Raw genomic sequence first — 14,729 nt, 5'->3', positions numbered from 1 at the left:
CCACAGCCTGGAGAACCTATCCCCTCTTTCCATTCTCAAGGCAGAGGCACTAACAGGAATCTTTCAAGGAATGGGTCCTGCTGCGGCATCCCTCACCCCATGCCGAGCAGCAGCTGGTGCCGAGCTATATCCAGTCTCAGCCATCTGGAGAGAATGCACAGCCCGCATATCAACCCCAGCACCAGCACCAGCGACTCGGCAAACCACCCTGGATTCAGAGAACGTATCAGGTGCTTCCAAGCATAGCTTTGTGGCCATGAGGGCTAGGAACTTAAAACAAAAAGGCATACTGGATTTATATTCTCTTTCGTTGAAGGCTTTTAAGCAGAGGCTAGGCGGCCACCTGACAGCAATGCTGACTCTGTGAACTGGGGCAGATCATGAGAGGGAGGGCTGGAAGGGTTACATCAGTGCTTAGTTCTCGCAGCCCCTTCTTGCATGCCCAGGGTAATGCCAATCACCGCTTTGGGGCCAGGGAGCAATTTTCCCCAGGCCAGTTGGGTTAGAGATCCTGATGGTGTTTTGCTATCTTCTGGGCATGCAGTAAGGAACACTCTGTGGGTGGGTGGGTGAGTGTGTGTGTGTGTGTGGGGGGGGTAACTGTGCATTTCCTGCAGTGTGCAGGGGGTTGGACTAGATGAGGTACCTTCCAACCCTATGATTCTGTATCAGTCCATGCCAGCGTAGAAATGCAGCATACACAGAGCTTGGCATAAGGCAATTCCTTCTATTTATCGACTCACTATATCTAATTGTAAACCAGCTGGCACTCGTGTAGATGATGAAAATGGCATGATCGGGTCGCCATCTTGTTTTAGGTCTTCCTCTTTTCCTATTTCTCTGTAAGCAGGGCTTTTTTTCAGCTGGAATGTGGTGGCACCTCTTGAAAATGGTCACATGGCTGGTGGCCCCACCCCCTGATCTCTAAACTCTCCTCTGTCTGGAGATCAGGGGGTGGAGCCACCAGCCATGTGACCATTTTCGCCAAGGGCGATTTAAACTTAAAAACTCCCCCCTTGTTCCAGCTGACCCAAAGTGACGTCATTGTGTGAGTTCCACCACTGAGCTGCACCACCAGTGAGTTCCACCAGTGAATTCCACCACCTTTCCCAGAAAAAAAGCCCTGTCTGTAAGTAAGGTTAAAAATGCAGCCCCCTGGCAGATCCCACTCCAGGGTTTTTTTTTCCAGCCAGGGGAACAGCTTCTGTGCACACCAATGCAGACACAGAGTTATTCCAGTCTTAAGAACATGAAGGGATCAGCGATGCTTCGAATGTACTTGTTAACGGAGTTGGTTATCGGCTTCATTTGGAGCTTAATACAAACCATCTGTCCTGAACGGGCAGTGCCAGGGGGTGGTAGGGAAGGCCCAACACGTTGGGTGGGTGGGTGGGAGGGAAACTGTATGTAGACTTTGGTAGAAGCTGGCGCCCCTACTATATCCCTGAGCCTCGAGAAACCCTAACAGGAAATGGCCAAGGACTTCCTGCACTGGAGGAAGAATTTCCTGTAGGGACTCAACAACTTTGATCACGAGGACAAGAAAACTTATTTGAAACTCAAACACACACCCACACACCCACACACCATAACCTGAAACAGCAGTCTGTGCTAGGAAGCCACTCCAAATAACAGCCTCTGTCCTCACAAGCAGAGAACACAGTTCTGAAAAAACACAGTATCTTCCAGGTGTTCAGAACACAGGACACGGGGGTCAACACCCTCCGCCCCCCTCCATACCATCAGCCTCCTCACTTCTTCTTGCTATTCTGATATCCCCCTCCCAATGGGCGAATCTCCCCCACCTCAGTCGCCTTGTACAGGTGTTCAACATCCATTGCAATAAAATCAAGCATGGGTTCAGAGCAAGAGAAGCAGTCAGAAAATAAAAGTGCACCTGGAAATGGGGGTGGGGAGAGGAGAGACAAAGAGGAAATAATTTTCTTCTGGCCTTACAAAAAGAGTCTTATAAAATTAGATGCAGAAATCAGCGGCGCCAACTGAAGTGCAAAACAGCCCTGCTGTCCAGAGCTGGAAAGAAGAAAACCACAGACTCTTTTATCCCTGCAGGGTGGGAGCAAAAGATCTACCTATCCTTCAGCTTCCACCATGTCATTTAACCTCAAAAAGCAGCCATATGGTGTGCGTATCATGGCTGTGGCACTCAAGACAGAGAGGGTGTCTTCTCCATAAGGTATTGCTCTAACAGAAAAAAAAAACCTTGCTGGTTTTAACCTGTAGGTTAAAAAGACTGGATATCTGTATTGTGCCTCCCCCCCATCACCCTGAACTCAGGCTAAAAACAAACTGGGGGGGAGCAGTTTTGATCAGGAAAATTGCACAGAAGGAAGAGTTAACCTTCCCTTCTCCAGGACTCTGATCTCAGCCCATGCCCCCCCCCTCTCCTGCTGTTGCTGCTTTTTGATGCTAAATTGTGCCATGGGGTTAGGATCCAATTGCTCCAAAATAACACCAAGTTTGACCCAAGTTTCCCTCCACTTCCCCTTTCTCCGCCACCCATGCCAATAGGAAAAAGTCAGTGCTGGTAACAAAAGGGATATTGTGCTGCCTTTTATGGGAACTCCAGCCCCCTGGGGAGATGAAAGGGAGGGAATCCATGTGGGATGGTCAAGCAAAGAGGAAAGAGAGTGGTCAAAGCATGTGGCATTCTCTGTGCACCCAGCCCTACCCACGTGTAGGCAGGGCTGACCGTGTGCACAAATGGCGTCTAGGAAGAAAGATCAAGTTCTCCGATTCTTCCTGCTGCATTTCCGCCTTTTAACATTCATGCTCCCAGCATTCCTGTGGCAGTCCAATTTCAAAAAGGGGGGGAAGAAAGAGGAAATTGAGAGGTTGTGGGTTTTTTTAAAATTATGGGCCTGTGGAACTATAGGACTGTCCCATTGGGGAGGGGGATCTTGAACCCGCTTCTCAGCAACACCAGGCAAAGGCAGAGACCTGCCACCATGGTCAGGAGCACCCCTGCCAGGGCCTTGAGGAAGGAAGTCCGGGTGCGCGTGAAGGCGGCAGGTCCCGTGATGCTGAGCAGAGCTGTGCTCACAGTCAACGTGTACACGATGGATATGCCCGTATTGAGGGCCACGATCTTGCCGAATTTGGCAAAGGGGGCAATGATGCAGAAGAAGAGGGGGACGGTGGCGATCACGGTGGTGATGGCGCTGGAGACGATGGCCACCCCCACGTGGCGGACTGCCTCGATGGTGCGCCACTGGCGGCTGGAGCTGGGGTCCTGAGGATCACGGGAGAAGAAAAGGAAACAGGATTTATGGGCAGGTGGAGGCAGGCAGACACGTGGACTGTATTGCCTACAAAAATAAGCTACTGACAAAAACACTCAACAACACAGTTGGCAGGTGAAAGGCAAAACATCATTATAAGATGCATTTTAAGCTCCTCGCCTTCTGGTGAGTCACTTGGTTACACATCTTGATATGCACGTACTTCCCCACAGCCTCCTAAGAGCTGCTGTTTACTTGATCACAGCCTTATTTAGCTGTCCCCCTCCCGCAGTTTACTAAATCAATTTATAAAACTACAACAGACCTTTGGACCCATTTCGGAAAGGACGAGTCAGCAACCTCTCAGCGAAGGAGAATTGTTGCAAAGTGGACCCCCCTCCCTCCAATAAAGCAGCTCAAAATGTTTCCTCTGCAGGCAGGCAATACTGCTTGGAAAAAGGTTTATCCTGCTTTTCTGTACCAGCCCCAGAGCAGCTTACCAGCATGACTGCAATCCACCAAAACACAGTACAATACTTAGGCTAGAACGAGCCCTGATGGCTGGTGGCTTGTAAGGAAGAAGTGGCAGAAGTGGACTGTAGCCGGTTTACAAAACTGAAGTTTGATGTTTGTTTTGCCCAAGTTCAGGCTGGCACAACCAGAGCTTTGGAGGCACTCCAAAGGTAGGCTGTTTGCTTTGGGCGAACAGTGTCTGTCTGAAAGACCTGCTAGCTACAAGCTACCTGCCAAATTGCCTATATTCTGCACTGACCCAGTATACATTTCCCCTCTAAAAGGCAATGGCAAACCACCTCTGTTCAGTCTCTTGCCTTGAAAACCCCAGCAGGGGTCGCCATAAGTCAGCTATGGCTTGATGGCATTTTCCACCTCCATCACCACCACCAAACTTTTCACGGCATAGGAGAGGTGGGAAATGCAGCATTCCACAGTCAGAAGAATACAGTGGTAAGAAGATTTTACTGCACTGGATATTGCAGGGATGGGTTGGGAGTAAGGACCACAGGTGTCCATTGGTGGCTGGTGACAGGTGAGAGGTTTGGGGCCACCTGGAGATCACCTGCCACCAGCAGGCACCCTGGGAACACATGTGGCATGCCCACTCCCAGGGGGTGTGATGACATCATTTCCTGCAGGTTTACTCCTGTACTTTGTTGGGGCCAATTTTGGCCCCAAACAAGCCGGAATTAACCCTGCACAAAAGTGCAGGAACATATCCATGGATAGCGTGATGACATCACTGAAGTGATGTCATCATGCTTCTCCGGGAGTGTTTGCACACTCCAAAGGTAAGTCCCAGGTCTTTCACCAGCTGGGGGAGGAGAGTGACCTGGGAACCCTAGTTGGGAGAGAGGTTCCATGGTTCCCTGGCTTCATGACAGAAAAACTCCCTGCATGTGGAAAATCAGCACATCAGGACTAAGCAAAAGTGTATAGCCTCATTTGCACTGAAATTCCATTTCTGGTGAGCAGCTTGGGAAAGATTCCCGAAGGAAGGTACCATGCATCCGGTTCTCCCGCTGTATCTGGACTTGCTGTGCCCTACCTTGCAAACTCCCTGAAAGGCTAAGAAGTGTCTGTCTCACCTCTGCCAGGTGAAGTGGCAGGTTCTCCCCTGCCAGAAGATACCCTTCCACCAGGTGCACGCAGTAGTCAACCGAGGAGCCAACCAGGATGGAGAGGGAGATGGCTTCCACCGCACCCATCTCCCAGCCGGACCAATACATTATGGTCACCACGAGGCACACAACACCTGCAGGAGAGAGAGAGAAATTATGTCTTCCCCCCTAATACCCACCTGCTGTCCCAGGCAAAGATGTAGAGATCCAGGTCTACTTGCAAATGACTCTATCCCCTCCGTCCTGATGTGCGGGACTCTCTGCAATTATTCAGTGGTGAAGGAAATGCCTTCTGCACTTAGCCATGTTGGCCTGTCATTTCTCCCCTACCAGAGAAGCTTCAAGCAGCCTGGGAGGGTATGTTTGATTGGGGAGATGGTTGAGAGGCAGAGACCCCCCTTTTCCAGCATCACAGCCTCAACCCTTACTAGTCACCTCCCATCAAATACTATTAAGGACCAAACTGCATGTTGTGCTTTTTAATGAATCAGACTTACTTTTTCACAGTAGCTACGGGGAACATTTTTTAAAGCCTGTGGGAGTCCAGTTCAGTTTGGGAATACAATGTGAGGGCAGGAGGGGCTCCCACCTAGGGTTGTGCACTTGAAATAGTATTGTCGAAGGCTTTCACGGCCGGAGAACGATGGTTGTTGTGGGTTTTCCGGGCTGTATTGCCGTGGTCTTGGCATTGTAGTTCCTACAATGCCAAGACCACGGCAATACAGCCCGGAAAACCCACAACAACCACCACTTGAAATAGATTCAGGTTTCCCACAAACTGCAAGAAAAGTGCTGCGGCTGCTGCTCAAAGATTTCTGAAACACTCCGAAGCTTTTGGAAAGCTTTGCTTCAGTATTTCCAAATTAGCAATGATTGAGCCTATTCGGAAATACCGAATCTACCCAAATCTGGCCCGATTCGGGTTAAAAGCCCGAATTGTAAACCAGAAGTGCATACCCCTACTCCCATCTACTCACACCAATTTTCTGAGCTGAAACACCCTGGAGGGGAGTGATTTGCATAACTTTGGAGCTGCATTTGCTTGGCATACTCCACATGCATCTCCCAAGTTATGCAAATAACAGCCCACCAGGATCCTTTCAGCTCAGGAAAATGGCATGGGAGGAAGGCAGGAGCCCTTTCTCCTTCACACTGTGGGCTTGAGCTGAATTGGGCCCCCAAAGACTTCACAAATGACATTCCTGGCAGCTGTTGTGTGTCTGGAGGAGGGGGAAGCAAGTCACATTTGGGAAAAAAACCTCCCCCCCCATGTAAAATGTAGCATGGCATTTAGACCGGAGACAAACTGGAAAAGTGGGGAGGGTAGAGATGCAGAAAATAAAAAGAGAAGGAAAGCCTTGAACAGTATGCAAAACACTGGAAGTTTTGCAAAAACATTTGCAAATAAGCCAAACTTTCTAAAACAAAAACTTGGCTTAAGGAATTTCCAAGTTTCCAGAATCCAAAACACTTTCATTCATTGCGGGTATGTTTTGAGGTTTTCCTTCTGTTCTGCACTTCCTTTGCTTGGAGTCCTTCCATGGGAGACCCACCCACAAAAAATGATGCTAATGGGCAACCTAGTAAAATCATGGCCAGATTCATTCATTCAGAGCTCCTATACCTAAAATGGTGAGCAAGACCGGAAGGAGGAGGAGGACATGAGTGGTGAACACGGCAACGGCAGCCACACAGATCGCCAGGGAGAGGATGAGGCCGTACAGGGCACTTTGCACACCTGGAAGGGAGAAGGTGAAAATGAGCGAGACGCTTTTCTTTCCATTTGCAACTGCTTATCAAATAGCAAAATTATGACCGTGCAGGGTCAACCATCTCTTACTGGCCTGTCAAATCTCAAGAAAGCCTTGTGATACCATCTGAGGAGGAATCCAGGGAAGGAAGGCCATGGTCAGAGAACATCCCCCTTGCTTGGGAGGAGGGCCGCGGCTGAGCAGCAAGGAGAATTTTTAATTCACACCCATTATTTAATTCACACTGAGAGCCAGTGTGGTGTAGTGGTTAAGAGCGCAGGACTCTAATCTGGAGAACTGAGTTTGATTCCCCACTCCTCTGCTTGAAGCCAGCTGGGTGACCTTGGATCAGTCACAGCTCTCTCAGAGCTCTCTCAGCCCCGCCTACCTCACAGGGTGATTGTTGTGGGGATAATAATAACAAAGTTTGTAAACTGCTCTGAATGGGCATTGTCGTCCTGAAGGGCGGTATATAAATCGAATGTTATTATTATGATGATGTTTGCACCTTGCCCTTCTTCCAAGGAGCCTAGAGTGCCATATAGGGTTCTCTCATGCAAACATCCAAACAGCTTGGTTTGCCAGCTCTGGAGATTGGGGGTGGAGCCTGGGGAGGGGCAGGTTTGGGAAGGGGAGGGGCTTCTGCAAGGTATAATACCATAGAGCTCATCCTCCAAAGCAGCCATTTTCTGTATGGGAACAGAACTCTGTCACCTGGAGATCAGTTGTAATTCCAGGAGATCTCCAGCCACCACCAGGAGGCTGGCAACCCTACAGCACCAGATAAGATAGGCCAAGCTGAAAGAATGTGGGTTTGGCTTCATGGCTGAGTGACGATTTGAACCCAGGTCTCACCAGTTGTCCTTTGACACTGATCAGGCACTGGCTATGCATAGAGCAAGGTGGGAAGCACTGGCCATGCATAGAGCAAGAAGGAACCAAGACCTGTGCTGAAGCCTTGACATTAAGAACACCTCAGTGAGGAGGTCTGGGAAAGACCCTCTTGGGCTTGATCACTGAACTTCCTCTCAGGCCGATGTGAATGAACTGGTGGCAGAAATCACCCACCCTTGCCAGAAAAGGGGAGCAACAGCCAAGCTACTGTTGCCACCAGCTGAATTGATGCATAGTGAATGCTTAGGGTTCCCCCCAAGCAACAAAGATGGTGTTTGAGCTTGGGAAGACAGAAGGCCACCTGCCTATGATCTCCATGAAGATCTGCTTCCAGTGCTCGCAGGTCTGAAAGCCCCGGCGCAAGGCTGAGCCTTCAGGAAAGAGCCGCAGCTGGTCTTGCAGGAAAGTTTCCCACTTGAGATAGTCAGAGTAGGTCTGGAAGGAGGATTTCCCCTTGTAGGTGGTCTAGAAGTGAAAGAGGGAGAGGGTTAGGAAAGAAACATGGCCGTCCATTGGAAATTCATGCACAGAGACACTCTTCTTGAGTCTCTCTCTCTAACCAAAGTCCTACAGAGTTGTGGCACGCTGCTTGACATTGTTAGAATTAAATATAAGCTTTATTTAAACCAGAAAGTGACTCTCTACACGAGACACCTCAGTGCGTTTTTGTCAAGTTTAGGGAGATACAATGTTATCTGGGAAGCACAGTTTAAAAAGACAAAGCTGGCAGAGATCAGTCCTCAAAGGGTTGTTTTTTAATTTCATTTTTGCCTTCCGGAAGGCTCTGTCAGTTTTAGTTCTCCAGTCTAAAACTGTGGGATCACAACTAAAGGGCAGCGAGGAATGGAAATGGGCTGGAGCTGCCTTCCAGAACCGGGCTTGGACCTGTAGAGATTCTAATAGGCTGAAGTTTCCCTTCTGGCATTTCACAGCCCATTCAACCAGCTTCAGTGTATAGCAAAGTCTTTGCCCTGCTGCTGGCTCTGTTTTTTCAAACTACCCTTCCTGGCTATCATTGCATCTCCCGACACGTGTTCTTCATGTGTCAGATATCTCATGGAGAGAGACTCTCAGCCATTAGGCAGCTAGGTGACCCAAAGCTCCTCAGCTCATTCTCAACTATGAATGGACACTAGTTAAATGAATGGGGTGGTGTAAGTTCACAAACTGGGGGAGAGGAGAGGAGAGACAGGTACAGAGGGCTTGTGCCCCGGACATTTGAAACCTCTTCTACATTTGGCACCATCAAGGCACAAGAGCTGGAGGACAGAAACGGGACCGGGGAGCCCTCACCGATTCAAAAGCCATGGAGATCCACTGCACTTTGCCGTCTTTAACTCCGACCGCCCCGTGGGACAGCTGGCCAGGAAGGAGGTTTGGCTCGGGGAGATTCTTACACTCTGGGTGTAGCCTCTGAAGGAAGGAGGAGATGCTGTAACCTGGAAAGAGACAGACGGCCTTTTTGCACACAAGCTGTAACGCTCAAGGCTGTATCCGAATGGTCTCCAGAAAATCGTGCAGTAACCAGCAAAAAAAGTATCCAGATTGTTTTATTCGCACCCTATGCATTAACTTGCATCAATTCCAGGGTACGGTTTCTCTAGAGGGCACTGAACAACAGCGTTTACCTGGGAGATGAATATGTAGCCACTGTAAATACGCATTCGAGTTTTATCTATAAAATTCAGTCATTTTTTTTTAAAAAAACCTGCTTCTTTTACATCCAACTGAAAGCTACTTGCATTAGGAAACCAGTCCGATGAAACACATTTCTGAGCACCACTCAGGGACTGGATCCCTCATCCAAGGGATCCTCCCTCTCAGCTGGTTGCATTGTGTTTATTTCACACACACACACACCTCCCCGACTGATTTCTGAATCAGCGCGTGGGAGAAAACATGCTCCAGAACAGCAAAGAGAAGGGAAGCAAGGGGGTAAGTAGGAGAGTTAGTTCCCTTTGTGCTCCTGTTTTGTTTTAAAACAGACTTTTTCCACTTGGCATATGAATGGCTGGATTGCTCACCCCCTGTCTGCAGTGATTTCAAATGCCACCAAGAGGTCCTGAATCAGCCATTCGAATAAGAAACCAAGATTTTCAAGACCGAAGTTGCTTTTGGGGGGGATAATCATAGAGGACTAGGATGTACAAATCCCAGTTAGGAGCAATGGAACAAAAGCAGGGATCCCATTTGAAAGCAACAGCTACATGCCAGCACCACCTCCGCCCCCACACCAAAACGGCATCGCAGAGGCATACCAGAGGGAAGGCACTGGGCTCCTCCTGGTTTGACCAGCTCGGCGTTCTCAGCAATGGCCTTACAGATCCGACACAAGTTGCCAATCTCTTTGAAGAGGTCAAAGCCCTCATCGTAGATGACGCTGCCCTTTCACAAGGAGACAAGCGGCAGGAGAGAACCACATGAGACAATATGGTTTTGCCCAGGAAAGGATGCGCAGAGAAGGGGAGCTACTCCTCCCGACCATCCCCCCACCAACCCGTGCAGGAAGACCTGTGTACCATATCCCCGATGACATGATTGTCCATGTGCCGGGTGCGGTTCACTCCTCGTATTCCAAACACCACAAACACCATGGCACCTGTGTCCACCAGTGGGCGCACTGCTGGTTTCCCACAGCCGGCATTACCACAAGGGTTGAATCCAGATGTGACAGAATGCTTAGCTTTGGGAGAGACTGCAGAGGGAAAATAAAGAAGTAGAAGAGTAATGGTTAAGAATGTGTGGAACCTGTTTATTTCCATGGAGTTTTCCACTTTGCCTCCCTGTGCACTCAGATATCAACAGGAAGTCTGACGTGCTGCAGATGTTCTCTCATTTCCACTGAAGTGGAACAACAATATCTGCATCAACTCAGGCAGTTGTTGTGACATCCCTAGAAACCACTGTGGTTGTGTGCATTCTGTATACTTCTTGACAACATCTCACCTCCCTGGAACACTTTTATCCCACTCTTTCTTCAAGGAGCTCAGAGCAACGGAGATTTTGTTTCTTCCCCATTTTATCCTCACAACTATCCTGAGATAATTCTGGTGGTCTTATCTCAGTCACTTCCCCACAGCCACAGATCTGCTATGGCATCGTTTAAAAAGTCTGCAGGTGCCCAATTTGGCTCAACTCTTGGTATGAGAGAGAAGGGGCTCTTACCTTCCCTTGCACCATTTTCCCAAAGCAAAATGGCCCTGAGGGGAGTTATTTTGAAGCTCTTCGTGCAGTATTCCTTGCACATGCAGTTTCAAAGTGGGACAAAAACTTCCCCAAGAAACCCAGACCAGACCTGTTGGATATAGTATTGTGTAGTTTGGCCATGATGCATGTTCAGAAATTCAAGCAATCGTTTATCAAGGCTTTGGTTTAGCCCAAGATGCTGACCAAATGCCCTATTAAGTATACCCAACCTGTGTCTGCTGGGAATAATTCAGTAGTTGTAGTTAGCTGAAGAGAAAGAATATCTGAAGTTTGCTACTCTGCAAGGGAGAGATCTAAGGGATTTCTGTGGAAAGTGGATAAGACGTTTCATAGCATAATATGTTGAACATATCCATAGCTAAACTTTCTTGGACCTCGCAAGGAAAGAGTTTAAAAAAACCCATCTTGGCAAAGTTTCCTATTCTCTTGGGAAAGCAAGGAGAGCAAAATAATGCTCAACGCTAACTAAGATTTCTTCTGCCACTCACCTTTCTCACTGGGCACAAACAAGAAGCCTTTGTTGGGTCCGTCTGGGCTGGAGCTCAGGAGACAGCCAGGAGGTGTCATACACACTCTGCCGTGATAAGGCGGCTTGTGTGACTGGGCGAAATAGAGCTTCCTGGAAGAAAGAAGAGGGATTAATGAATTACAATGCTCAGCAAAAGCTACAGAAGAGCCAGCCCTTCCTTTGGGCTTTGGGGAAGCTCCAGAACTATTCCAGTGACTCAATTTCCCCTTGCCATACAGTTGCTGTTCATTTTACAATAGAAAGTGGTAGAGAAATCTTTTCCAAGTATGGCAATACTGTGTAGGAAATGTCTCAGCCATTAATTGCAGCTTCTCATACAGCTATTAAAGTCACAGAAGCTATTAAACATATGTGGCTTTCCTATATGTAGGCATCAAGTAGATTGGAATTCAATGTGCATACAAAATTGGTATAATAAAATACAGGAGAATACATGGAAATAGCAACATATCAGTGGCAGAGCTCAATGATTAAAAATGGTCGCCCCCGTCACAAAAAATAACCCAAATAAGGAACAGGTGTGCATGTATACATTTAAATCAGATGCAGTCTAGAGATGTGTTCTTTTTTGTATTTGCTATTGTTTCAATTGCTTCACTTGTTTTAATTTTGTTATGAGTCTAATTCATTTTTGTTACCATAACAAATGGAACAAATAGCCTTTTTCAATTGGGAAATGAACGGCCTTCACATATAAAAGCTTTTTAAGTGTCATTGCTTCTGACAAAGGAACTGGGGAGGAACTGAAAAAGATCCTACTAGTTAGCATCAGGTGCGTAATATTTTGTGTTTGTTCTCCTCTCTGCGTGCAGATATTTAGTCTGGGCATGCCAGAAGTGTGAGCCAAAGGGCTCATGACTTTTGGCTCTTAGCTTGTGGCTCTTAGCCAAGAGATGAGCAGAAGATCAGTTGGCAGAGAATTAGAAGCCTCCTCTTTCTCTTTCTGGTTTGTTACTGTACTTTCCCCTCTGTGAATTGTTACTGGGTCCCTACAGGGTGGTGGAGGAGAGTGCCCTCAAGTCATAGCTGACTTATGGCAACCCCTGCTGGGGGTTTCATGGCAAGGGACTAACAGAGGAGGTTTGCCATTGCCTGCCTCTGCCCCTACTGAAAAGCAGAATACAAAGATACTAAAGCAACCAACCAACTTTGGGACCTAAAGTTCCATGAAATGGCTAAAGTTCTAAACCTGGAAAGAGTACTCACTCCCAGTTAAACCCATTTGAGTTAATGGCATCTGAGGCTTTATTAGACTGCAGCCCACGAATTGCACTGAGGTCAATGCGCAGGACAACATCCAAGAGGAGCAGAAACCTCAAACGCATACACAGCATGCCCTCTGAAGCTTATTGCTATGACCATGAGGACTAAGAACTTGCTTTTGAATCCTAAAGTTGGGATTTACAGGAATCAAACCAGAGCCAGCATGTTTCATCGGCTCTGTGCCCAGCTGGATTCAGTTACCGTGTTCGCTGCTGCTCCTTCGCAGCCACATAGAAGCTGAAGTCAAATTTCCATCCCCTCTTGGCATCGCAGGACAACGTGGTCATCATCCACTTCTTCGGGCTCATCTGTTGGAGATGCCCTACTGTGGACATACAAGCGGTCAGCCTCTTGGTGAAGTTACCGTAAGGAACTTTATACACCTAAGCAATGGATTAATGAAAACAGAACACTTCACTACACGTGTCCAGAGCTGGGGAAGGGGGCACAAAAGAGATTAACATTGTATTATCTGCCCTCAAAGGGGCTGCAGTCAAGCTGGCAAGAACATAAAACTCTGATCTACTACATAAGCAATAAACCGCAGGGGAAGTGTTTCTGGATTGTTGTACCAGCTGAGACTGCACAAAGAAGAGTGAATGATTGAATAGTCCTACCAAAAGTTACCTGTACGTAGTAAAACTAGCACGTCATATATTCCAGTTTACCTTTCTCCCCGATACACTAGCTTTCTAAGTGTGGGGTGCTTTTACATGGGTTCTTCTGTTTGAGATCAAAGGGAGCAGGGAAGAGTGAAGGTTTCTTGTTTCTTTTATATTCATTTTTATTTTCAGGAATGGTTTGCATTCTCTGCTTTTCTCCATTTGTTTTCTAGACTGGTCTGTATCCTGCATGCATGATGCCTGGTATATATGTGAGCAGCTATGTAATTTTTTGTTGAAAGCTGCCATAGCATACTGCTTAAGAGATTGGGCTGTGAATCAGCACTGTGCCTGGTTCAGATTCCACTACTGCTATGAACTCAGCTGGTAGCCCTTGGTCAGCCTCTCCTCTCAGCCCCAGCTGGATTGTGGGCATAATAATATGCTACGAGAGCTGCTATAGCATAGTGGTTAAGTGGTTGGGCTGCAAATCAGAAATCTGCTGGTTCAACTCCCATTACTGCCATGAGCTCAGCAGGTCACCTTGGGTGGGCCACTCCTTTCAGCCCAACTTCCCAGCTGTATTGCGGGAATAATGACAACACTGACTTTGTTCACCGCTCTGAGTGGGACATTGATCTGTCTAGAAGTGTGTTATGTAAGCACTGTTGTTGTTGTTGTTATTACATAGAATTCCAGTTTTCTGATATGTTACTGAACTCTCCTCTACACACCGTGGGTCATGCTATTCCACCACTTGCTGCTTGAGAACACATGAACCTTAAGGACTAGAAACATGCACTTTTAAAAAAGAAAAACAAAGAAATCCCAGAAACCAAAGCTCTGCACCCATTCTGAATTTCTACATTTATGCACAGTGAACGGGGGATATTTGCAGTTTGTACATAGGCCCCACAGTGAGATGCCGAGGAAGAAGGGAGTCCAAATTAGCTTCCCATTTCCACTCCCTCCCACTGATTTCTACCACAGCATCCAGGAGAGAAGACCACCACCCTCCTTCTTAGCTATCTCTGCATTGAGAGACATTCTTTCAACTCACCTGAAAAGAGGGGACCTCCCCGTCTCCTGGTGATACTGTTTGCCATGGAGCTGGGACGGTGGCATTGAGGGAGAACCTGTAGACTGCCGGCCGGCCTTTGCCTTTGGATTTGAAGATGTAGACTGTCCCTTGGGGGTCTGAAGAACACAGTGATTAAAGTCAGCCTGGAGCACCGACTCTGGTAACAAAGATCATTGCAATGAAGAAGCATGGATGAACAAGCTTGACCAAGGCAGTCCATTAACTGGACTCCCTTGTCCATGTTAATAATCCTTGCATTCCTATAAGGCAAAGAACAGGGTGAAGAATCCAAGTTTTGTGTGCATGAGGTGGTTGTGGAGATGGATCAGGTAGATGAAGGCATGCTCACAACTCACCCTGCAAATCCCCATCACCTGCTGTGCTCCCTCGAATGCCCCACGGCGGCCCCGATCCCCGTTTCTTCTTCTCCAGAGAGGTGCGGATGTTATTCTGCAGGTTACGGGGCTTTTCCTGAAACAAGCCTGTCGCACATGGTTAGTCAGGGAAGAAAGGAGATCCAGGGCAG

The 14,729-nt window shown here is 47.8% G+C and overlaps 1 protein-coding gene across 1 annotated transcript in view; it reads right to left on the bottom strand.

Annotated features, from left to right (window-relative positions):
* Positions 1-2,887: 2,887 nt before the first annotated feature.
* Positions 2,888-14,729, bottom strand: part of DISP3 (dispatched RND transporter family member 3) — a 29,066-nt gene continuing 17,224 nt past the window's right edge. Inside the window, exons 10-20 of the mRNA XM_055001914.1 lie at positions 14,560-14,685; positions 14,183-14,319; positions 12,722-12,903; positions 11,217-11,347; positions 10,041-10,216; positions 9,780-9,906; positions 8,815-8,960; positions 7,827-7,986; positions 6,501-6,614; positions 4,844-5,010; positions 2,888-3,250 (exon numbers count right to left, since the gene is read on the bottom strand). Of these exons, the coding sequence (XP_054857889.1) occupies positions 2,888-3,250; positions 4,844-5,010; positions 6,501-6,614; positions 7,827-7,986; positions 8,815-8,960; positions 9,780-9,906; positions 10,041-10,216; positions 11,217-11,347; positions 12,722-12,903; positions 14,183-14,319; positions 14,560-14,685 (1,829 nt within the window). The remainder of the gene's footprint in view (positions 3,251-4,843; positions 5,011-6,500; positions 6,615-7,826; positions 7,987-8,814; positions 8,961-9,779; positions 9,907-10,040; positions 10,217-11,216; positions 11,348-12,721; positions 12,904-14,182; positions 14,320-14,559; positions 14,686-14,729) is intronic.

Source organism: Eublepharis macularius, chromosome 17 (genome assembly GCF_028583425.1).
Source record: "Eublepharis macularius isolate TG4126 chromosome 17, MPM_Emac_v1.0, whole genome shotgun sequence".
Lineage (NCBI taxonomy): Eukaryota > Metazoa > Chordata > Lepidosauria > Squamata > Eublepharidae > Eublepharis > Eublepharis macularius.
Note: the sequence above shows the minus strand (reverse complement) of the source record. Positions and strands in the feature narration are given on the sequence as shown.